The sequence below is a fragment of the Loxodonta africana genome, chromosome 7 (assembly GCF_030014295.1).
Source record: "Loxodonta africana isolate mLoxAfr1 chromosome 7, mLoxAfr1.hap2, whole genome shotgun sequence".
Classification (NCBI taxonomy): domain Eukaryota; kingdom Metazoa; phylum Chordata; class Mammalia; order Proboscidea; family Elephantidae; genus Loxodonta; species Loxodonta africana.
In genome coordinates, this window is record NC_087348.1 from 62,804,848 (window position 1) to 62,830,300 (window position 25,453).

At 35.9% G+C, this 25,453-nt stretch overlaps 1 protein-coding gene across 3 annotated transcripts in view; it reads right to left on the reverse strand.

The window, feature by feature from the left end:
- PRMT3 (protein arginine methyltransferase 3) overlaps positions 1–25,453 on the reverse strand; it is a 127,755-nt gene that overhangs the window by 87,640 nt on the left and 14,662 nt on the right. For all 3 annotated transcript variants that reach the window (XM_003411968.4, XM_064288346.1, XM_023550778.2), the window contains exons 8-10: positions 24,501–24,566; positions 20,190–20,311; positions 3,498–3,597 (exon numbers count right to left, since the gene is read on the reverse strand). In XM_003411968.4, coding sequence (XP_003412016.2) covers positions 3,498–3,597; positions 20,190–20,311; positions 24,501–24,566 — 288 coding nt within the window. The remainder of the gene's footprint in view (positions 1–3,497; positions 3,598–20,189; positions 20,312–24,500; positions 24,567–25,453) is intronic.

Sequence of the window (25,453 nt, forward strand, 5' to 3'; positions counted from 1 at the left end):
CTTCACTCCACGAAGATGACTCAAAACCTTTTAGCAGGAGCCTACTTAAAGCCTCAAATGCACATTTCATTAGGGAAACAAGAAAGGCACCAGAGTTGATCACCTTGGAATTACTGCCATAAATTACAGCGTCTAATGTTCCACCCAGAGCATTTAATGTAATCTGCTGGACTTCAACTCTACCGACTATTACAAGGAGAGGCAGACACTAAGATAACGCAAACATAAAAGTTACACCTTTGTGGCAAGAAAGAAGGAAAGTCCTTAGTTATCCCTTCCTGGACACCCTGATTTGTTTCGCTTCATGAAGGGCTTTAGAAGTACCCTGGTTTCCAAACAACTGGCTCCATTCATCTCAGACTCCAGTGACTTAGTATAGTTTGTGTCATAATGCCTTCCAGATAAAGGCAGAGATCACACCAAGGACAAAGGTGCCTTTTAGATCTGTTAAGGGTCCAACCTGGAGAAGAGAAACTACACAGACTATTTAAGGTACAGGAAAATTAATGCAGGATGTTGTCTATACAGAGTATAGAAGATATGAGAAGTCATCAAGAAGACAGTAAGACAACCTAGACATTAGCAACCCCAGGAAGTAGCTACTACACTTAGGCTAACGAGACAAAGGAAGAGGTACTGACAGTTATGAGAGCCCAGAGCAAGGTCACAGAGTGGATGCTGGAATTGTAATAGGCCTGTCCAGTGAGAATTTAAGTCACAAAAGGAACAGCTTTTGCCAGCAAACCATTAGAGGCAAAGTGAAAGGGGGAAGAAATGCCTTGGCTTCTCCTTTCCTTGAATCTCCCATCAGTGTTTCCCACTGGCTAAATCCAATGAGACGAGTTGTCACTAGAGCACGGAAAAAGCAGCCTACAGAGTTAACTCCTTCAATAAAAAAGAAAGCAGGAATAGGGCACAAAATGCATCTAAGTGCAAACAAGCCCAAGACCAGCACATCTTTCAATGATGTTTACATCATAAAGACAATCACATAAATTGACTCAATCCAGCTAATTTCTTATTTCAGTCATTGCATTTTTTGGCTATAAGACTTCAACTGTATAAGGCAGTCCCCTGATTAAGAATGAGTTCCCTTTCTAAGTCTGTCTTTAAATCGAATCTGTACGTAAGTCACAACAGTTAGGAAAGGTTCGTATCTAACATCAGTTAGTAAAATGTTTGTCATAGTATACAGTGTACCTTTCTATGCATAACAAAATTAAAGAAGTATTTCCAGATACAATAAAACATTTTTAACATAATAATACAGTAATAATAATGTTTTGATGTGCATTGTAAAGTATCGTCCATTTGTTACTACAAATCATTGTTTGTACCTCAAATTTTTAACATAAAAGGCTTTATGGGGTTTGATTTGTAACTACAGGTTGTATGAAAGTTGGACATTCGTAACCCAGGTACTGCCTGTATTAATAACTCTAGATCAACTTTCAGATTTTGGGATGAAAACTCCTAGAACATCAATATCCAGAAGCATATTGTGCTACGCAGGGTAAGAACTAGCCAAATAGTTTTTATTATCAGATACATAAAACTGTCCAACTGCGGTGAGGGGAAAGGAGCTAAAGGCTGTCTTTTAGTTTTTCTCTAAAGTCTAATTTGGAGGGATTTAAAAGATGCATTTTCTAAGAAAAATAAAACATATCCTAGAGAAATAAAGATCATGTTTGCCAACATGTAGCATAAACTACTTCAAGCTGTTGTTAAATAAATGCCTCAAATATGCTTTCTCCAAAGCATCTTTTTGTGGTCTTTATAGAAATGTTGGATTTTTAACTGTAGATGGAAAAATTTGTATCTTATTACTCAATTCATAAGAGAAAGCAGAGTGCTGACACAAATTCTTTGGCATAGGAAGAACAATCATATTGTGATTAAGAACTGTTAAAAGCTAAACCTAGCGTTAAAAACAGAACAAAACACCGTTTCACATACAAAAGAGTAAATACCAACCACAGTCACCTGCATTGGCTCCAGCTGGAATTTACTTTAAGTCTGAAAATTTCAAAAGCTCCCTGAAATTCCCGTTATTTTGCTTGAAATATTACTATGTTTATGCAACATTTAGAGATAATTACAAAGCAAAACTTACTGCTCCCAAACTTTTTGATAGATTCATTTAGAGACGATATATTTATCAAATAGTTTTTCTTTTTAAGAAAAACTTTCCAAGTGGTTAAGAAACCCTTGTTTACTTAGAGATACTGGCTACGTTATCTTCATTCTAATTGGCACATCAATAAGTCAAATCAGTTGTCAGATCCCCTTAATTTTATTTCTATGCTTTTCTTCTTTTTAATAAAGCTAGTCTGAGATGGAGTTGCTGCACAGCACTTATATGAAACAGCTCATAGTAACCATGGATTACTGAGAAACAAGATTAAATGAAACAACATAAATTAATGTGTCTATAACAATACTTGTCACATAACCAGTACTTAATAACTATTAGCTGATCTCTAGGCCATTTCAGAGGAAAATTCCTTTGATTTGTACAACTGAACTCTAAATATACATGCATTCCGTGTTAGAAATTATACCTGTGTTTTACACAGTGTTTCTACTTTTCTCTCAAATGTTTTTACATTTTGGTTTGCAGTTTTTACTTCACTATTTGACATTTCAGGCCCTGGTGGTGCCATGGTTAAGAGCTATAGCTGCTAATCAAAAGGTTGGCAGTTCAAATCCACCAGCTGCTCCTTGGAAACCCTATGGAGCAGTTCTACTCTGTCCTACAGGGTCACATGAGTTGGAATTGACTCAATAGCAACAGGTCGGGGTTTTTTTGGTATTTGACATTAACAAAAGTGCCCTGAGTAACAGTGACTGCACACCTGCTGTTAGCTGTCTGTCTTCAACTTAAATTCTCTATTGGCGAGAAATCTTTTATGTAGGCTTTAGCTTATCTGGTGAAATCAGATGAGACAAAATATTTTAAAGTAAATATTCTACCTTGACTTTCATGATTTGAACAAAAAACTAGATTATAAAGCTGTATGATATAACATATAAGATATAACTTATTTTCATTATTTTAATAATACCAATAAATTCTACTTCATGTGATAAAAGACACTGATTGCATTGCCTAACAGATCAGAAAGATGTGGAGAAAGACAGATTACTAGGATAGCAACAGCAGCACCATGTTAATTCTGACGGAATAGCCTTAGGAAGTCCTTAAGAGCAGTGGAGGCTTTTAAGTAAACATATTTAGGTCTCTACGAATTTACAAAGTAGAAAAATAGTAGTTCTGTATTATGATTTTAAAGGTAAAAAAAGCTAATTTTTTTAAAAAAACTATGAATAGCCATTTCAGAATAAAGTATCATAAAAAGATTATAGCTGTTTTTAAAATACCACCATTTTGCCATTTATCAAATATAATTAGGATGCAGAAAAATTACTACCTTAGTAATTATTTTCAGTTTTTAAAATTTTACCAATGAAAGCTCATTTCTTCTGTTAACACTTACCATCCACTCAGATATAATAACATCCACTTTTTCTACAGGAAGACGAACTTCTTCAATCTTTCCTTTAATTAGTATAATAGTATCTTCAAGTTTATTTAGTCTGAAAATTATCATAATGAGTTTAATTAGTATGTTAAACAGATTCTGAAAGCTAGTCAAATTACATAATTGCTTGCCAACTGTTCATATACTGGTTTGTGGAACTCAAAAGTATGTTCAAACTTTATGAATTCCCTGGCCATTATACTTATTTTTTGGTCACCCCATGGATACCCAAGAATGTTTCTGGTTAATATGGTAATACACTGAAATAATATTTAAAACTTCAGCCTGAAAAGAAACCAAGAAACCTGAATTTTATCAAGAGTGCATATTGATAAAGTTACTGTTTACAAAAGAAAAAATTAAAAAAGGAAGAAGACAAGACAGATCAGGCTCACACAACAAAATTATGGTTTAAAGGGAAGCAGTGTATGTTAGAGTGGAGACACTGAAACCCAGCTCCTCTAACACTTGTCAGCTATGTGACCAAATTAACAATCTCTCTGAGCCTGTGTGCTCATGTGTAAAAGAGAATGATAACATCTGTCCTATCTATTTCATGGACTATTTTGAGGATGAAATATTTGTGAAAGCTATGTATACAGCTCCAAGTACTATATAATGATGATGGTATAGTTATGAAACACAATACTGTATAAAACTTGAAATTCCATGCCAAACATAAATAATTTAACCTTGCCCAATGACAATTCATTACTGTTATAAAAGCCTGATCATAATACTAGCACATATTTTTCAACCACCCTCTCCTTTCTTTTGCGGGGGGGGGGGCAATCCGAGAAAGAGTTAGAGGTAATTTTAGAAAGCTAAAAGCAAGTTGCTGATTAAGTTCATACCATATCAAATCAAATAAATAACGAATTCTCAATCCTCAGAGGGTGTATATCTGAATTATAACATTTTTCCTGAAAGAAAGGAGGGATTTCCCCCTCCCCTAATTTCACTGAGGTATTACTCATATAACTCAATACAATTAAATGCATTCATTTTAAAGACAAAATTTGCTGAATTTTGAAAAACACAGAGATGCCCAGGCGGCTACCACCAAAATCAATATATAAAACATTTTCATCTCCCCCCAAAAGTTCATTAGTGTCCCTTTCCAGAAAATTCCACCATTCCCAGGCAACCACTGATTTTCTCTCTTTCACTACAGATTAGATTTGTATTTTGTACAGAAATGCAATCATATTGAATGTACTCTTATATCTGGATTCTTTCACTAAGTGTAATACTTTCTAGATTCATACATATTTTCCTGTAGAGCAGTGGCTCATTTCTTTTTATTGCTGAGTTGCTTTCCACTATATGGATAAACTACAATTTTGTTTATCCATTCACCTGCCGATACAAATTTGGATTGTTTCCAGCTTTGGGCAATAAGGAATTAAAGCTTTATTTGTATACGGCAGAATGGTTCTATCAAATAACAGTATGTGTCAAACTTTTAAAGAAACTGCTAAGTTATTTCACAAAGTAGATGTAAAATTTTACATTCCCACCAGTAATATACGAGCACTTCTGCTGTTTAACATCCCTGTCAACACTTAATGCTGTCAATCTTTTAAATACTGACTATGCAGTGAGGTCCCATTGTTATCATGATGACTAAGATTTTTTTCACGGGCTTACAGGCCATATTTCCCTCCCTATTTTCTTTGTGTAAAGTATCTGCTCAAATCTTTTGTCCGTTTTTAATACGGTTACTTGTAGTCCTATCATTGAGTTGTAAGAGTTCTTGATTCCAGATATAAGCCTTTCATCAGATTTATGTATGGTGATTATTTTCTAAATACTGTGGTTGCTTTTTCATTATTTTAATGGTGTGTTTTGAAGAGCTCAAGTTTTTATCTTTTTTTTTTTTTTTTATGGTTCATGCTTTTGGGAGCATAGCTTAGAAACCCTTGCCTACTCCAAATATCTCACCTATGTTTTCTTCTAAAAATTTTGTGGTTTTCATTTTCAGTAAATTTTTCATATGGTATCATGTTCATTTTTTCTTCCATATCAATACCAATTGATACGACACTGAAAAAAACTATCACTAATCCACGAAATTATATTGGTATCTTTGTCAAAAAATCTGTTAACCATATTGTGTGAACCTATTTCTGGACTTTATTATTCTTCCTCAAGATCTATACATGTATCTTTATGCCAACACAACACTTTCTTGATTACTGTAGTTTTAAGGGAAGTCAGGAAATCTGGTGATATATGTCCTTCAACTTTATTCCTTTTTGATGAATTCTTTTGGCTGTTCTGGGTCTTGCGCACTTCCATATGGATTTTAGAATCAGCTCTCAGTATGTTTTATACTTTCCAGTGTTCAAGCCTTGCACATATTTTGCTAAATGCATCCCTAAATATTTGATAGTTTCAGATTCTACTGTAAATGGCATATATTTTTAAAATTTCAATTTCTAATTGTTTATGGGTATTTTACAGAAATATAATTAACTTTCATATTTTGACTCTGAATCTTGTGACTGTTAAACTCACATTAGCAGTTTTTATGTAGTTTCCTTAAGATTTTACATGTATATGGTCATGCCCTCTGGGAAGAATGATGGTTTTGTGTCTTCCATTCAATCTGTTTGTCTTTTATTTCCTCTTCTCCATTACAATGCTGAACAAAAGTGGTGAGAGTGAACATCCTTGTTTTGTTCCCAGTTTAGGGGGAAAGTGTTGATTACTATTAAAAACGATGCTAAATGTAGGTTTTTCACAGATGCTATTCATCAGGTGAAAAAAAAAGTTTTCTTCTATTCCCAGTTGGCTTAGAGTTTTTATTATAAACGAGAGCTAAATTTTGACAATTTTTCTGTATCTATTAAGATGCTTAAAAAAAAAAAAGATGCTTACATGGTTTTTATTCTGTTAATACAGTGAGCTACATTGATTTCTTAATGTTAAACCTATCTTCACTTCCTAGGATAAACCCTACATGGTCATTCATAGTTTATATCCTTTTTTCTATATTGCTGGATCCAATTTGCTAATATTAAGGAATTTTTCCATCTATGTTCACGAGGAATATTGGTATGTAGTTTACTTTCCTTGTAATATCTTTGATTGGTTTTAGTATCACAGAAATGCTGGCCTTATAAAACGCACTGGCAAGTGTCCTGTCCATCCCTATTTTCTGAAAGGGTTTAGTATTATTTATTAAATGTTTGAAGAAACTTAACATCTAATTTATGGTATTAATTTGGTTATGGTTATTAATTTGTGGGAATATTCAGAATTACAAATTCATTTTCTTTAATAGATTTAGGGCTATTCAGATTTTTTAGTTCTTCTTAAATCAGTTTTGGTAATTTTTGTTCTCTAGGGAGGCTGGAGGTTCAAGTATACCCAGAGGCATCTTAAAAGAAATGTCTGGTGATCTACTTCCAAAAAAGTCAGCCATTGAAAACCCTCTGGAAACTAGATGGTGCCCACCTACCATTACTGAGCATTTTGATCAAAGATTCTATAGAAGATTCCTGATCAAAAGGGAGAAACGCAGAACAGATTTTCAAATTTTCATGGACTCCAGACTTTCTGGAGCCATGGAGGCTGGATGAACCCTGAAACTACTGCCCTAGGATAACCTTGTAAACCTTAAACCAAAAATGTCCCCTGAAGTCTTTGTAAAAACTAAACGACAGTTTAGCTTAACTAGTAAAAAATGTCTGTTGTAAAACTAAATGATAGATAGTTTAGCTTAACTACTAAAAAATGTCTTAAAAGAGCATTATGTTCTTTTAAGAACTATCTATATGGGATCAAACTGACAACACAAACTAGAAAGGTTAAATAGGAACCGTAGGGGGTAATGAATTTATGTTAATGCGATGCAACAACTCAGCAAAGGAGGGTGAAAATGACTGTACAACTCAAATAACGTAATCAATGTCAGAAGATTGTACATGCAGAAACAGTTGAATTGATTTATGTTTTGCCGTGTATATTCTCTACAACAACAAAATAAAATTAAAAAACAGAAACAAAAAAACCCCTATGGAGCACAGTTTAACTCTGACACATGTGTGGTCACCATGAGTTGGTTTCGATTTGACGGCAACTGGTCTGGAAACTCATGGCACAGTGGTTAAGTGATACGGCTACCAATCAAAAGATTGGCAGTTTGAATCCACCCAGGTGCTCCCTGGAAACTCTATGGGGTCATTCCACTCTGTCCCATAGGGTCACTATGAACCAGAATTGACTCAACGGCAACGGGTTTAATTTTTGGGTTTTTTGGTCTGGTTTTATCATTTTAATGATGTTCCCTCAAATATTTCTTTTTTAATATAAGCATTTAAAGCTTAAATTTCTATCTAAGCATGTTTTTCTTTTAACTCAGTTCAAAGTATTTTCTCATTTCTTTTTCCTTGTGATTTCTTCTCTGACCTTTGGGTTATTTCAAAATGTTCTGCTTAATTACAAACCATTTATGGGATATACCAGATATCTTTGTTATTGATTTATAGTTCAATTTTGGTGGGGCCAGGGCTTAGTCTATAGACTTAAATCCTTTTTAATTTACTGAGGCTTCTTTTAGTGTCCTGCGTGTGAGCTATCTTGGTGAATGTTCCACATGCACTTAAAAAAACATGATTCTGTATAGTCTTTGGGTGGAGTCTTCTTTAAATGTCAGCTAAGTCGAGCGGTTTGATGATGCCATTTGTTGTTGTCAGTGTGCAGAACAGACCTGCACTATAGGGTTTTCAAAATCTTTAGTGGTGTTTAGGTCTTCGATATTCCTATTGATTTTATATCTACTTATTCTATCAATTATTGAGAAAGGAGTGTTACTATCACCAAACATTATCATACACTGATTTCTCCTTTTATTTCTATCAGTTTTTGCTCCATGTATTTGGGAGATTTTATTAGACGATTCTAGATTCAGAATTATGATATATTCTTGTGATATAACCCCATCATCAAAGAAATAATCCTCCTTTATTCCTGATAAACTTTTTATAATGTGGAGCCCTGGTGGCATAATGGTTAAGTGCTTGGCTGCTAACCAAAAAGTTGGGGTTCCAACCCATCCAGCAGCTCTGCAGGAGAAAGACCTGGTGATCTGCTCCCATAAAGATTACAGCCTAGAAAACCCTATGGGGCAGTTCTACTCTGTCACATGGGTCACTATGAGTTGAAATCAACTTGGCGGCACCTAACAGCAACAACAAATTTGTATGATACTAATATAGTCATTCCCACTTTTAAAATAATTAAAGAACTCATTACCATCAAGTCGATTCTGACTCATAGTGACCCTACAACACAGAGTGGAACTGCCCTACAGGGTTTCCAAGGCTGTATAATCTTTATGGAAGCAGGCTGCCACACCATTCTTCTGTGGTGTGGCTGGTGGGTTCAAACTGCTAACCTTTCAGTTAACAGTTGAGATTACTGTCCACCTTCTGCATTCTCTTTAAGCTTTTTGTTGTTGCTTTTGTGTGCCATCAAGTCGATCACGACTCACAGCAACCCTATGTGAGAGTAAACCTGCTCCACAGGGTTTCCTGGGCTGTAATCTTTACGCGAGCAGATCACCAGGTCTTTTCTCACATGAAGCGCCTGATGGGTTCAAACCGCTGACCTTTTGTTTAGTAGCCAAGTGCATCATCATTGCAACACTATGGTTCCTTTTTAACCTTTGGTGTTATTATATTTAAAAAGGATTTCTTTAAGACTATACGTAGTTAATCCAGTCTGGGAATCTCTGCCTTTTAATTGGGTGCTTAGGCCAGGGGTTGGAGAACTATGGTCCCAGAACTTTTTTTTTTTAATGTGTATATTTATAATCATATCATTAGGGAATAACAAGTTTTGTTTTCTCATTTCCAATTCTTATACTTTTCTTCTTATTGCCTTGCTGCTCTGGCTAGGACCTCCTTTACAGTGTTGAATAGATGAGGTGATAGCAAGCAGGTATCCCCATCCTGTTCCTGAACTTAAAAGGAATGCTTTCAATGCTTCATCAAGATGTTGGCTGCAGGTTTCATTTTGGTATCTCTGTATCATGCTAGGAACATTCTATGTCTAGTTTGTTACGAGTTTTAATATATATAAAAATATAAAATATATTTTTTAAATGGATGTTTCATTTCAGCAAATATTTTTTCTGCATCTATTGAGATGATCACAGATTTTCTAATTGATTTTCTCATATTTCAATCTTGCATTCTTGAGTTAAACTTTACCTCCCAATATATTATTCAATTAGTGTTTTAATATTTCAATTAGGGTTTTTATATATATGTTCATGAGTGAGTGGTCTGTAGTTTTCTGTCCTCGCACTATCTTAGTGGGGTTTTGGTATAAAGGCTATACAGGCTTCATATATGGACACTTCATTCTTGACAAAAATGATATTGCAAAGTAGAAAGGAAAGAATGACTTCTGCAGTAAGTGGGGATGGACAAATAGCTCATCTAAATAGGAAAAAAGGCAGAAAGAAACTAGACCACTACTTTATACCATATATAAAAATCAATGACTAGTGGCTTATAGACCAAAATGAAAAAAGCACAACTATAAAGCATTTAAAAGAGAACACGGGAGAATATTTCTATAATCTCAGGGTAGAAACCTGTTTCTTAATCAACTCACGAATGGCACCAATTATAAATAAGAATGTTGCTACATTAAAATCAAGAATTTCAGTTCGTCAAAAGACACAATGAAAAGAGTAAAAAGGTAAGCAAGAATGGGAAAAGAATTTTACATTACATAAAACTCATAAAGAGCTCAAATCCAGAATATGTAAAGACTGCCTACAAATAGGAAATCCTGGTAGCACAGTGGTTAAGAGTTCAGCTGCTAACCAAAAGGTCGGCAGTTCGAGTCCACCAAGCGCTCCTTGGAAACCCTCTGGGGCAGTTTACTCTGTCATATATAGGGTCACTATGAGTTGGAACTGACTTGACAGCAATGGGTCTGGTTTAGTTTTTGGCCTACAAATACATAAGAAAATGGCACAGCTCAAAAGAAACCTCAGCAAAAGACTTGAAGAGATATTTGATAGAAAAGAATCCTAATGACCAATAATCATACGAAAAGGTGCTCAACCTCATCAGTAATCACAACAATGCAAATTAAAATTGCAATGAGATACTGCAACACAACCGAGGAAAAAAATTTTTTAAGGTGGACAATGTCAACCAGAACTGTCATACATTATTGGTGGAAGTATAAATTGATACAACCATGCTAAAAAATTGTCTGGTACTATCCGGGACATTTAAAGATATGTATACCTCAAATTCTATAATTCTACTTGTAAGTACATACCGTACACATGTGTGCTCCAGGCAACATGTACAGTACGTTCATAATAGAACTGTTCATGGTAGCCCCAAACTAGAAAACACACATTGTCCATCAAGAACAGGGAGGATAAATTATGATATACTCATCAATGGCATACTACATATTAATAAATATTAAGGAACAGCTACACACATGAATCTTATAAATAATGTTGAGCCAAATAACCTAGACAAAAAGAGTGCATAAGATAGGATTCCATTGATATAAAGATCAAAATTAGGTAAACCAAACTATTTTATTTAGTGATGCCCACTTAAGTGTTCAACCTATAAAGCAAAGCAAAGAACTGGTTACCATGAAAGTCAGGACAGTAGTTGCCTCAATCAGTAAGGAACGGCTTCAACTGAGAAAGGAAAGTGAAGGTGGGTGGGAGTCTGGAGTGCTGACAATGTTCTATTTCTTGCCCTGTATAATGGCTACATGGGTATTCAGCTTAACTTATTTATGTATATTAAAGAAGGAGCTTTGGTGGCACAGTGATTATGCACTCAGCTGCAAACTGAATGGTCAGCGGTTCGAACCCATAAGCCTCTCCATGGAAGAAAGATGTGGCAGTCTGCTTCCGTAAAGATTACAGCCTTAGAAACCCTGCGGGACAGTTCCACTCTGTCCTGTAGGGTCACTATGTGTCAGAATTGTCTCAACAGCATCTTTTTTTAAAGTACAGGAAACATGGCTATTTATGTTTTATGCATTTTTATATGTATATAATGGAGGTCTGGTGGTCCAGTGGTTAAGAGCTCAGGCGTTAACCAAGGTTGGTGATCCGAATCCACCAGCCACTCCTTGGAAACCGTATGGGGCAGTTCTACTCTGTCCTATAGGGTCACTGTGAGTTGGAATCAATTTGATGGCAATGGGTTTTGGTTTGGTTATTATGCATGATGAAATTACTATTGTTACTTGCTGTATAATAAAATATTTACTAAGGATTTACAAAAACTTCAAAGAAAATACAAAGCAGCCTTCTTTTAAAAGAGCAAAATGTTCCCACTGCCTAGAAATATCTTCAGAGTGGTTATGCTGAAACAAGATCTGTGTTCTGTAAGAGACCATCTGCTCGGGCTGTTTATTGTCTGCTACAAGTCATAATCCTATTTGCATCAGTAATTACTTGTTGTTCAAATATGAATACAACTGGAAAGATTATGATTGCAGAGAATACACAGAAAAAAAACAAAGCCCCACCATTTCCAGTAATCCTATTTTAAAACAGCTCAACACAGATATTCACTCTTTCTTAAGACTGTTAATGACTACCTGAGAATTCCTGTTTATGAAAAAAGAAATTATAGATTTTACCAACTTTTCTCATGTGGCTACTCACAGAGCCTTACTTTAACATAAAAGCATTCCAAATCAATTCTATTTCTGGAAATATCTGCCCAAAAACCATAGCATAGCTTTGATCTACAGAAATACAACATTGTAATAAAAAGGGGATTTTAAGTAATTCCCTAACTAATCCAGTAAGCACCGAAACTATCAACTTTTCTGAATGGCAATTGTGTCAGAACATCACATACTTTCCTATCTTATTAAAGTAGCAATTTAACTTTTATTTCATGATAGAGGGACATCATTGTGATTAATTATCTTGTACTGGGCATATGGAGATAAAAGGCATAGTCCATGAACTTAGAAAGAATGTCTAAGGGAGACAGACCAGTAAACAGTGTAGGGCACCATGGGAGCTTGTATGATAAACACCTACTCAAGGAAGTGACATCTGAGCTTAGCCCTAAAAGATACACATGGTATAGGAGCCTTGGTGGTACAGTGGTTAAGAGATACAGCTGCTAATGAAAAGGTCAGCAGTTTGAATCCACCAACTGCTCCTTAGAAGTTCTATGGGGCAGTTCTGCTCTGTCCCATACACCACTATGAGTCAGAATTGACTCCATGGCAATGGGTTTGTTATGGGACGGAGAGGGTTGTGTATGTGCACAATTGCCCATGAGGTGTGACAAAGTTTTGAGGGAGTTAGAGGTGATGCTAAGGAGTCTATATCTTACTTAAAGACAATAAAGAGCCATTTTAGCATTTTTAGAATGGGAAACACAGGATCAAATTTGTAACCTAATGTAAGCTGCCAGATATGATTTAGATAAAAGACATGGCCCATGCTCAAAAAAAAAACCATGCCATGCCCTAGTAGGAAGACAAACAAGTAAGCAGTATAAAGTACCACGAGTTCAGAAAACGAACACCTAATCAAGTAAATGACAATGACAAAGTTCTCCCAGAAGAATATTATAAGTTATAAAAAATAGCCTTTTTAAAAAGAATATTTGGTGGGTTGGGAGTGAATGACTTATACATACAAAAATTCACAAACTGTAGTATTATTTTCAAAGACGACACTGAAGCTGTCAAGGATTTCATTCTACTTGGATCAACAATCAGCATTCATGGGAGCAGCAGTCAAGAAACCAATGATGTATTGCATTGGGCAAATCTGCTGCAAAAGATTTCTTCAAAGTTTAAGAAGCAAAGATGTTTATGATGACTAACGTCTGCCTGATCCAAGCCATGGTCTTTTCAATTGTCTCATATGCGTGCAAAAGCTGGAAAATGAAAAATGAACGCAGAAGAATTTATCCGAACTGTGGTATTGATGAAGAATACTAAATGTACCGTGGACTGTAAGAAAAACAAAAACAGTATTAGAAGAAATACAACCGGAATACTCCTTAGAAGTAAGGATGGTAAGATTTCAGCCTATTTACTTTGGACACATCACTAGGAAAAGACCCATCACTAGAAAAAAAAAAAATCATGGTTGGTAAAGTCAGAGAAAATGAGGGCAACTCAGTGAGGCGGACTGATACAACAACACAACAGCTGACACAATGGACTCAAATATGCCAAGGATCCTGACGGACCAAGCAACATTTCATTCTGTTACATACAAGGTTACTGTGAGTCAGAGTCAACTCAGAAGCAGCTAACAGCAACCCTACTTTTCTTTCAGTTCCATAGGGAACATCCAAGCACACTTGTTTATTTCTCTTCTCCCAGTGAAATGGCAATAAAGTAATAAGAAGAACACTAAAACTCATAAATCCACGGAGATTTGGGGAGGGACTATCAAAGAATAAAAGATGGCGATCATTTAGGGGGAAAAAAGGATGAACAAAATCATCTTGGTAAACCTGTGAGGGACCTGCGCTCAGTGAACACATCGGAGAAAACTCTAGTGAAGGTGGGAGCCATTCTTCACAACACAAACCTCTGGAGTTGGGAAGTATAAAAAGTGGAAGGAAGAAACTGACTGAAAAATTGCAGCAGACTGGTACCCAGACCAGGTCTCCCTCCCTTCCCCTCAGAGAAAACACCCATACCACTTACCCAGTCCTCTGTCCAGACATGTGAACAAAACAACAAACAAACAAAACAAGAATCCTTAACCATTTTGAGGGGGGGTGTACATCCCAAGGGAAACAAACCCCACCAGGTGGATGATTTCAAATGCAGAGCCCAGTCTCGGAACCAGAACAAGGTCATTCCAGGTATCATTTGTATTCACGGGTGTGTAGCTATAGAATTACTAAAGATATCTACTGTTTGAAATGCACAAACAGTAGATATCTTTAGCTTCTAATATAGTGAAAAAACACTGTAAAAAGAATTACCTGATTCTAGCAGAGACAATGAATTTTGAGATTTTACTGATGATGTCTTGGAACATTTGATACACTAGATCTTAAAGATTTACTCACTCGTTCACTGAGTGTTTAAGCTGAAAGCCCACCATGTGCCAGGTACAGGTGCTTGATGCACATCGGTGAACAAAAAAAGAAAAATTCCCACCTAATCTTGGGGAGCTGATATTCTAGTAAAGCTTACATTTCTTTTTTTTTTTTAATTTATTAATTTTTATTGTGCTTGGAAATCCTAGTGGCATAGTGGTTGAGTGCTATGGCTGCTAATCAAGAGGTCAGCAGTTTGAATCCGCCAGGTGCTCCTTGGAAACTCTATGGGGCAGTCCTACTCTGTCCTATAGGGTTGCTATGAGTTGGAATCGACTTGACGGCACTGGGTTTTTGGTTTGGTTATTGTGCTTTAAGCGAATGTTTACAAATCAAGTCAGTCTCTCATACAAAAATTTACATACATCTTGCTATATACACCTAATTGCTCTTCCCCTAACGAGACAGCACATTCTTTCCCTCCACTCTCTCTTTTCGTGTCCATTCAGCCAGTTTCTGGCCCCTTCTGCCCTCTCATCTCCCCTACAGGCAGGAGATGCCAATATAGTCTCATGTTGTCTATTTGATCCAAAAAGCTCGTTCTTCACCAGTATCATTTTCTATCCCATAGTCCAGTCCAATCCCTGTCTGAAGAGTTGGCTTTGGGAATGGTTCCTGTCTTGGGCTAACAGAAGGCCTGGGGATCATAACCTCCAGGGTCCTTCTAGTCTCAGTATGACCATTAAATCTGGTATTTTTATGAGAATTTGGGGTCTGCATCCCACTGCTCTCCTGCTCCCTCAGGGGTTCTCTCTTGTGTTCCCTATCAGGGCAATCATTGGTTGTGGCCAGGCAGCATCTAGTTCTTCTGGTCTCGGGCTGATGTAGTCCCTGGTTTATGTGGTCCTTTCTGTCTCTTGGGTTCATAATTACCTTGTGTCTTTGGTGTTCATTCTCTCTTCCTCGAGGTGGGATGAGACTAATTGATGCATCTTAGATGGCTGCTTGCTAAGTGTTTAAGACCCTAGATGCCACTCTCCAAAGTGGGATGCAGAATGTTTTCTTAATAGATTTTATTACACCATTGACTTAGATGTCCCCTGAAACCATGGCCCCCAAACCCCTGCCACGCTGGCTTCGAAGCATTCAGTTTATTCAAGAAACTTCTTTGTAAAGCTTACATTTCTGATGGATTTCATATGCTATTGAACCTCAGGCTTTTAAGACTGGCAAGAAATATACCAAAATGCTGATGTTGATCTCTGATTGTGGGATCATAGGTAATTTTTAGTTTCTTCTTTATCCTCTCATATTTTCCCAACACACATACAAGTGATTTATTTTCCTTTCTTCCTTTTTTCTTCAGAGGGGAGGAGAACTGGGTGGGGAAATCAATCTAGATACACTAAGGTGAATAGATGGTGGAAAACACTATCAAGGGCAAACACAATACAAACAACAGGGCCAATCATGTGCAGATGCATTAATTCAGGCGAGAGATGTAAGAACATGAATTAAGGCACTGGTAGCAGAGGGGCATATCTGAGAAACATCAAGGATATTCAATTAACAGGGCTCTGTGTCTAGAGCTCCTTGAAAACTATGGGGAAGTTCTACTCTGTCCTATAGGGTCACTATGAGTCGGAATCAACTCGATGGCAGTGGGTTGGGTGGGTCTCCAATAGGATATGCTGGGTAAAGGAGAGGGAAAGGTCAAGGATGAATTCCTGGTTTCCAACGTGGACCTGAGAGGAAAGAGTTAATATAGCAGGTCTGTTTTACTCAATTCTTGTTTATCTCTACAGCCCTGGCAAAGATCCTTGAGAAAAATAATGAGAACAAAACTTGTAGAACATTTACATAGTTACTGGGTAACGATGTTATTCGAAACCCCAAAGCACTAGGTCAAGATAAACCAGGTTGACAAGCATATTTAAAGTAAACATGAAGATTCATGATGTGCAGCTGGCACGTGGTTTGGGGTCTGCATCGTGACTGGTCACATGCTGGGTATGTGCCTACTCAACCAGCTTCCTTTGATAGAGCTATGGAATGTTTACGACTCAGGTGAGCTTCTCTGGGTAGAGACACCTCACATGTGACTCTGAGGTTCACAGCTGGAGAAAAAAGTGCATCTGGTATGACTCTTGCAGAGACACTTGAGTCTTGTATGACTCTTGGAAGTTTGCACTTGACCTCCACAGTTTTCGCCTATGGATATCTTTTACCTGCTATTCCTGCACTGTATCCTTTGCTGTAATAAATCTCAGTCATGAGCTCAGCTTTATGTCATGTGAGTTCTTCCAGCAAATCACTGAACTAGTGGGTGGTCACTGGACCTCCAAGGCAGACCACTGAGTGGATGGGAAATAAGGAGTTTTAGGAGTAGGGCGAGGAAGGAAACACATTTAGTGTTCTTGTAAGGTGTCTTGAACACCTTCGTTGCTTTCATCAGAGTCCTATGGCTTTTGAGCAGCAAAATTTTTTTTTTTTTACCAGTTTAGTCTCATTAGCAGTCCAAAGTCCTCTTCAGCTTTAACTCATCTGATGTTATTTCTATTAAATTCAGCAACAAACTATAAAGGAATATATCCCTTATTTCAAGAATTTCTGCTGGTGTATTTTGTGATCTTACTCCAAATCTTATGTATGTCATTAGTATCTTTAAAATCATTATCTTAAGATCCTTCAGTTCTACTCAAAAACCTACTCAGCTTCTACCAGTATCAGACACTTTGGTAGGTGTTAGGGATCAAAGATGAAGATAAAACTCCCGTCCCATAGAGACACTTATATAAACATGACAACAGATCAAAATGTTCTCTAGGCTTTTCTTAGTGTTTCCTTTCTAACAGTATTCTAGACACAAGCAGTATGAAAGATTGTATCTTTAATGTCTTACTGAGATTGAAAGTACTGCATTACGGCTGTATGATGGATCAACCCTCTCATGGAACTCTTCTGCAGTAACATCCAAAAGTCTGAATAATGAGCTATTCCATGACTGAGCTGATGAGAAACCAAAGGCAGACAGGGTAATCGTAAAATATCACCAGAAGGTACTGGTGCTTCCTGAGGGTCAACAAGGTATACAACTGTCTGGCAACTGAATAGTTCTGCTATCCGCTATCCAAAGGTAAGTTTATGTTTCTGAAAAGATCATGCACTGCATGGTTCAGAGTATGATAGCAATAAGAAGAAGCAACTTCTCATTCCTTCTGTATTTCCCTTTGAGTTCCATTTGCCCCTGCTAATATAACATCTTTGAAAATCTATCTTTATTCACGTCTACAATTTCAGAGCAGCTGGCCTGCCCTTCTTCCTAAACCCTACCATATATGTGTGTGTGTGTACATACATATATACACACACATACCTGTCAATTTATTTTAACAATCAAGACTTGCCCATTCTAATGTCATTTCTTTAGAAATGTTAGATGTTTTTTCTAAATAAAAAGAGATTTAAAAAAAATTATTCTTTTGAACACAATTCAAAGGTTGTAAGTTGAATACATTTAAAAGAATAATGGAACATATACTTTAAATGCATCCATCTTTAAAAATTTAAGATGTCTTCTAAAGATGTAAGTTTGTGGAGTTTTACAGAAGAAATTAGATGTGTATAACAAATTTCTGATCAAGAAGCCTCAGAAGGGCAAAAGACGCAGTCTATGAAGTGAATTTAGCCTGCTAATCAGAACAGTTGTTGTCATTGACTGATGACAGTTATAAAGGCCCCAATATGCAAGAATAGACAAGTACAAAGTTGGGAATGGAGCTGAAGAGAGAGGAGTGAGTCAGGAGTAAAACTGCCCCAAACTTGAGGCTTTATGGTGTGAGAAAATACAGGTTATGAAATGGAATGACTACAGAAAGTCTTATTTTCGTATCTGCAATGAATGATCATTTTAAAAACATAACCATCTAAATGGAAAGCGTCATTTGAGGCACTGACGGCAAGCTGAAGATGCTGCTGTTATTGGTTGGCATTGAGTCTATTCTGGCTCATGGCTATACTATGTGTGCAGAGGAGAACTGCTCCACAGGGCTGGGTTTTCAAGGCTGTGACCTTTCAGAAGCAGATTGCCAACGGGACAAGAGACAGTGGAGGGAAGGAGTGTGCTGTGGGCGGCAATTAAGAGTATATAACAAGGTGTTTATAAATTTTTGTATGAGAGTCTGACTTGATTTGTAAACTTTCACTTAAAGTACAACAAAAATTCAAAAAAAAAAAAGGGTAAAAACTACAGAAGCAGATCACCAGGACTGTCTTCTGAGGTGCCTCTGGGTGGGTTCAAACCTCTAACCTTCTGGCTAATAGTTGAGTGCTTAACCACTTGCACCACCCAGGGACTCCAAGCCAAAAATACTACCACTAATAATGATTAACATTATTATAATTATTGCTAACATTAATTAAAAAGTTATATACCAGTCACTTTGGCAAAGCACCATGACTAAATTTAATCCTTGTAACAACCTTATAAGGAACCCTGGTAGTGCAGTGGTTAAGCATTTAGCTGTGGACTTTTTGGTGAGCAGCTGAGCTCTTAACTAGTGGGACACCAAGGCTCCTTCCTCATATAACGTAGTTGTTATTTCCATTTTTGACAGTGCAACAATGAAGGTTTCAAAGAGGTTAGATATAATTTAACCCAAGTTACAAGAACTGGGACATGGTAGAGTGAGTACTCAAACCCAAGCCTGGCTCCAAACCTTGTGCTCTTAACTACAATACTATGCTTCTATGTTACAGTTTAAAATTCATTGGAAAAGATCAACCTAAATCCATTTTAAAGATGGAGCACAAGTATTAAGTGGAAGGACTATTTGAGAATCTCTCTGAGAAGCCTCCTACTACTAATTACCTATTTTAGAAATTATTTCTACGTTCCTAATGTAAGTGCTTTTGTTAAGCACACAGCTAAAGAAGACTAATTCTTATTACAAGCTGCATCTGAAATAAAAGATTTCCTACTAAGACATAAAAAAAAAAATTTTTTTTTTTTTACATAAGCCAGTTTTAAAATCAATCATGGATAACTTAACTAACCTATCTACTCAAAGAAAAGAGATATTTCCAGAGACTAAAATTAAGTTTTAAGGACGTACTAAATCCACTCTGCCTTGTTTTTAGCCATTCTGGAATTCAGTTATTGTAGTGGGATGGAAGCACAAGAGCTAGATTCATCACAAAAGAAAGAGATAGATAACCCTTTCATCTTCAGTCTGCTACTTGTTAAAGGAAAGATTATTGACAGAAATATCCAGTTCTTTGAAGAGTCTTCTGTCAATAGTGCCCTGTATAACAATATTTCTATATTTAAAATTAGCATATTTATACCCATAATTGGAAAGCCAGAAAACTATAGAAAAGTAATCCTCATCAATGAGTATCACGAAAAGATTATTGAGCACCATTTATAGCCCAAATGTGTCTAACTCAATTCAACTTAAAATCTTGATATTTTGGAATGAATTTTTACTAAAAGACAAATGTCTTGAGTCTGCATTCGACAGCTATTAAAGACAAAAGAACTTGTTAAATAAACAACTGTCAACTTTAAAAAAGAACCTTAAATCAAGCCTTAAAATGCATCTACCTTATGATATCCATTGCCTGGTAAAGTATTTCAGACTGATCAACTCCAAGAACCTTCTTTGCACCAGATCTGGCAGCAAACATAGAGAGAATTCCAGTTCCACAGCCAACATCCAAAACAACCTGTTGTAATAAAGAAAAAAAGATGCTGTTATCTAAAGGTCTTCCATTTTAATCTCTATTATTATGTTGGGTCTGGCTCAGTTCACAGTAAAAACAGAAATAACCAAGAAAACACATTAAGCAGACTACTTGGAGGTATACTACCCTATGAAATTACTAAAACTATAGTGTTCAAAGGCTTTCACAACCAAGGGTCTAAAATCCTATATACTTGTCCCAAATTATAGAGTTATTTCAGTACTCTCCTACTCTAAGTCTTCCCGGAACACTACTAAGTGCGAATCATGATCTAGGTGGGGGGCACAGCAACAAACAGGACCAGGTCCCTATCCTGATGAAAATTACAATCTTTTCGGGCAGACAATGAATAAAGAAAAATAATGCCATAATGCCAGGTAGTGGTAAGTGTTACAAAGAAAAATAGAGCAGAGGTTAGAGTAGGGAAGAGGGGATATACCCTTTCAGAATTTTAGATAGGTCTGAGAAAAAGAAAATACTAAAAAAAAAAATCCCAATAAAACGTATTTACCGCAACAGCAAGAAAATATTAAAATATAAATATATATGTGTATAGTATGGTTACAGTACACCAATGTGAAATATTATATGGCATAAGATAATAAGAAAATGAAAATATGTACACAATAGTAAGTAATAAGTACTAGAAACTCACTGAAATAAAGTGATCTGAGAAATTATAGAATTAAAAATAAGAGGTTGAGAGTGGGAAGCTGGCAAAATTGTCACGAAAGGAGAGACTGGAAGGGCTGACTCAGGGGGAGAGCAAGTGGGAGTATGGAGTAAGATGTATGTAAACTTATATGTGACAGACTGACTTGAATTGTAAACGTTCACTTGAAGCTCAATAAAAGTTAATAAAAAAAAAAATAAGAGGTCACTGTGGAATTCAGAAGTCTGAGAGTACACTGTTTTGGCAATGGTGTTCGGCAACAGCAACACTCACACACTATTTGTGGAAGATAATCTGGCAACACTTAAACTAACCAGGGTGTGTAAGAGAATCCATTGCTAGGAATTTATCTTATAGTGCTCGCACGTACATAAGAGGATTTTTATATTTTTAGATGCATTTATTTCCAAAAAAAAATTTACGGACATCCTACCCTGGCTACATGAGCCATTAAGACTATGTATTAAGTCTACACACACACACACAATTTAAATATATATATATATATATATTTTATTTATATATAAATTCTTATTTAATCCTCACTTTGCAAATGCAGAAAGAGAAGTTCAGAGAGGGAAAGTTACTGGTCCGAGGTCATACAGTAGGTAAATTGTAGAGCTAGCATTCAAACACACATATTTTAAATTATATCTTTAATCCTATATTTGTTACACTTAGCTCAGAATTAGATGATTAGGCAAATAAACTAAAACTTGATAGAATTAAAGAAAGAGGTAGAAATGATAGAATAAACATTATTTCATAAAATGAAAGAATCTTACTCACTTAAAAAAAAAAAGAAAGTGAATTAATTGTAACTGTAGATAATAACCAAAAGCATAGAGAAGGCACCTAACTGGAAATTTCTTCAATGGACTACAAACAGAAATTAATTACAAGCGGGTAACAACAAGATTAAATGCTGCCCAAAGTTAAATTAAATCTAAGAAACCATATGGCCTCCACAGGAGCTTTGTGAATTGAAAACAGTATTAAAAAACGAAGGGAAAAAAGGAGGTAGGAGGGAGATGCCAAAGAAAGAAGGAAAGAAAACATTTCAAATTATAAGCACGCTTTTGAGAAATAAATCTCCACTGTGTACTATGTAATATGATACAGAAGCCTGCATTGTAATATGAAATTTTTCTATCTAAGAATGAGGATAAAAGCAAACAGAAAAATGGTAATAAAATTTTGGAAATCATTATGCTATTTCATACATTTTTAAAAAGGATTATATTTAAATAACTTCACGAACATATCCTGTCATAGCACACAGAAATCACACAACCCTGGATATAAAAATTAACATGTAAGTAGTAGATTCCACCCTAATTACCTACTCATTCTACAGTAACAGAATGGTGATCAAAATGTAATGGCACAGGGTCAAGGGCACTGGACTAGGAATTAAGGAGTTAAGCAGAACACAACAAAATAATGACGTATGTTTCCCACAGTCATGTACTATGTCTGAAAAAATGCATGCTACATTTCTACAATACGTATGTAACATTGTGTATGTTTTGACAATGCACATATACTGTTGTTAGAAGCAGAGAGTGACTGTGTATAAGTCTATAAACTGTGCAACATTTGCTCCATATACATATATTCTCAATTAATTTCTTGATGATTAATCCTATGATTACCAATGCTTGAGCCTTTTCAGTATTTATATCATAAAGTATTAAGAGGATAGCTCAAAGGAAAAAACTGGTGGTGCTTTTGCAGTAACGGAAATTTAGAATGAGAGAGATTTAAAAAATCATTCACATATGAGGCCCAGAGAGATTCGTTAGCTTGTCCACATTACATAGCTGATTCCTCAGAGGCCAGGACTCATGATTCCCAGGCCAGTGCACACTTAACCTCTATGCAACATATAAAGTAGAAAATAAAATAAAAATCTGCACATAATCTAACGAGAAATATAAAGCAACATTTTAAATAATAACAGTAATATAATTTGCCTCACTGAAAACAAAGTGGTATTTGAACATAATTTATTAACATTAAATTAATAAACTGTTACCAGCACTTAAGTGCAAATATAAAATTCATAAAAAAAATCTTAGTAGCTGCTGCAGTATTTCACATAAAAAGCATATAATATGCTAAGTACAAAGAATTGATAATTGGTATGATTAAAAACATGAAATAATTTGTCTGGGGGGATCAGTAAACCAAACACCATCATAAACCTCTTGTGATATGTAATAAACCAAAACCTGTTGCCGTCGAATTGATTCCAACTCATAGTGACCCTACAGAACAGAGTAAAACTGCCCCATAGGGTTTCCAACGAGCGTCTGGTGGATTCGAAGTAATACTTGGGCCAAAAGATATCAGACTTCAGGTCCCTGGAGAGCTGTTAATTCAGTGAAGTCACAAGTGAAATACTGCTTTTAGGAAAGAGGTATGGAAAATGAAAAGCCAATCTAGACTATATTCAACACGATATTTTATAAAATCCATGAAACAACCTTAAAGAAGTACCTTTTAAAATGCAGGTGAAAACGGAATTATAAAATCCGGATATATTATCAGTAAACATGTTCTTGAGCGGAAAGACTGGTAAAGGTATATAAATGGCAGAGATTACAGTATTCTTGAATAAATTAGAGGACTGATTCCCAATAAGAGAAGGATGGACAGAGGAAAGGAAGGTGCTGGTGGTTAGGTGCCATCAATTTGGTTCCAACCCATAGCAACCCCATGTACAACAGAACAAAACACTGCCCTGTCCCGTGCCATCCTCACAATCCTTGCTGTGTTTGTCCACTGTTACTGCAACAATGGGCTCAAACACCAAAACAGATGCCAGAAGAGGCTCTGAAACTTGCTCTTGAATGTAGAAGCAAAAGAAAAGGAAGAAGAGAAGAAAAAAGAATGAAAAAAATTTATAAGGAAGGAAAAACAAATGATACAAATTTAAACACACATACACACACACATAGTGAAAAGACCATCTTTGAATCAAACTGAGACAGTATTGAGACTACATGTAAAATATAAAGTGTCTAATGAAGGGGTAAATAAATGAAGTTTAAAAAGAAAGCACGTAAAATAAATTCTACCTTACGATATTTACTCCTACTCATGAGTAATAACTTAAAATTATTTTTAACTAATTGACATAAACATCAGCATTAACAGAGTGCTTTGGTATGAGGCTTATCTAATACATTTGAAATTCGCTGGAATTACTATCAATCAAAACTACAGCTTAAACAAAATTATCTGGATAATCAAAATTTAACTAAGCTACATCAGTGTAATCAATAAACTTCCATTTAACAAAAGAGTTTACTGAATGACAACACCAATCAGCATTTCTGTTACCAGTATTCTGCACCACAGAGCAGCAGAAGTCTTCCTTGAAATAAAGCCAGGCTACATTCAGTCAACTGCTATCACAATGGTGACCTAACAGAGAACGTCTACGCCCAAGAATGACACCAAATGGACAATTCTGTAGTCTACGCTACTTACCTTGTCTTTGAAGATATGTGGATTTTGGTATATAAAATCTCGGTAACTTTCTGTTCGTACTTTGTCCTAACAAGGAGAGAGGAAAACATTGTGTTCACAGGCTAGTCTGAACAAACACATTTTTTAAAGGAAGATATTTGCATATTTATTACACATTGCCAGCTTTCCACAGATACTTTTTGCCCGGAAAACCAAGCTTATTGCTTTTTTCCTAAAAGAAAACAATAAAAAAAAGAAATAGCAACAACTCACAAAGGGAATTTTTACTTGAAGAACATCCCTGAGAGATACATAGATTTATATCCTTAAAAATGTAACATTTGCTTCCTTACAGCCATTGTTTCTTTGAGACTTCAACTGATAATGAAGGCTAATACAAGATGAACATGGTATTTTGCTCATTTAAACGGTGCCTGAAATCTAGAGCCTGATTTCCTGTAGCTGAGCAAGATTAACAGCGGGGGGTGGGGGGGGAGGGGGGCCAATCTAGATCCGAGTTAATGCTGCAGTATGATATGAAAAATGAAGCTAAACTGTTTTTCTAAGAAAGTCATTGCTCAGCACCTATCTGATTTCTAACTGTTTTGTTTCTAGAAATTTTAGTAGTAGGAAATGATGCTTAAAGGCCTATAAGCCTAGAAGTAAATCATTTTAGCCCTGTAGTCTACATTATGAGATTCCTACACTTGAGAGTCTCACATGACCTGTGATCAAGGCAGGCATTCAACTCTAACACTGATGTTGAATCATTAACAGAACTGACTCCTTTTTAAATTACCTCAGTTGAGGCACGTACTGACAATAAATTAAGCTGTAGGGGGTTCTGCTGCCATGGAAGTAAAATATGAATATGATAAAAAATAAATATGACAGAATGAGAAGTCTAGCTTGGGGTTTCATACCAATAATGAGAAAATAGTTACAGCAAGCTGTACAATATCAAAATATTATAC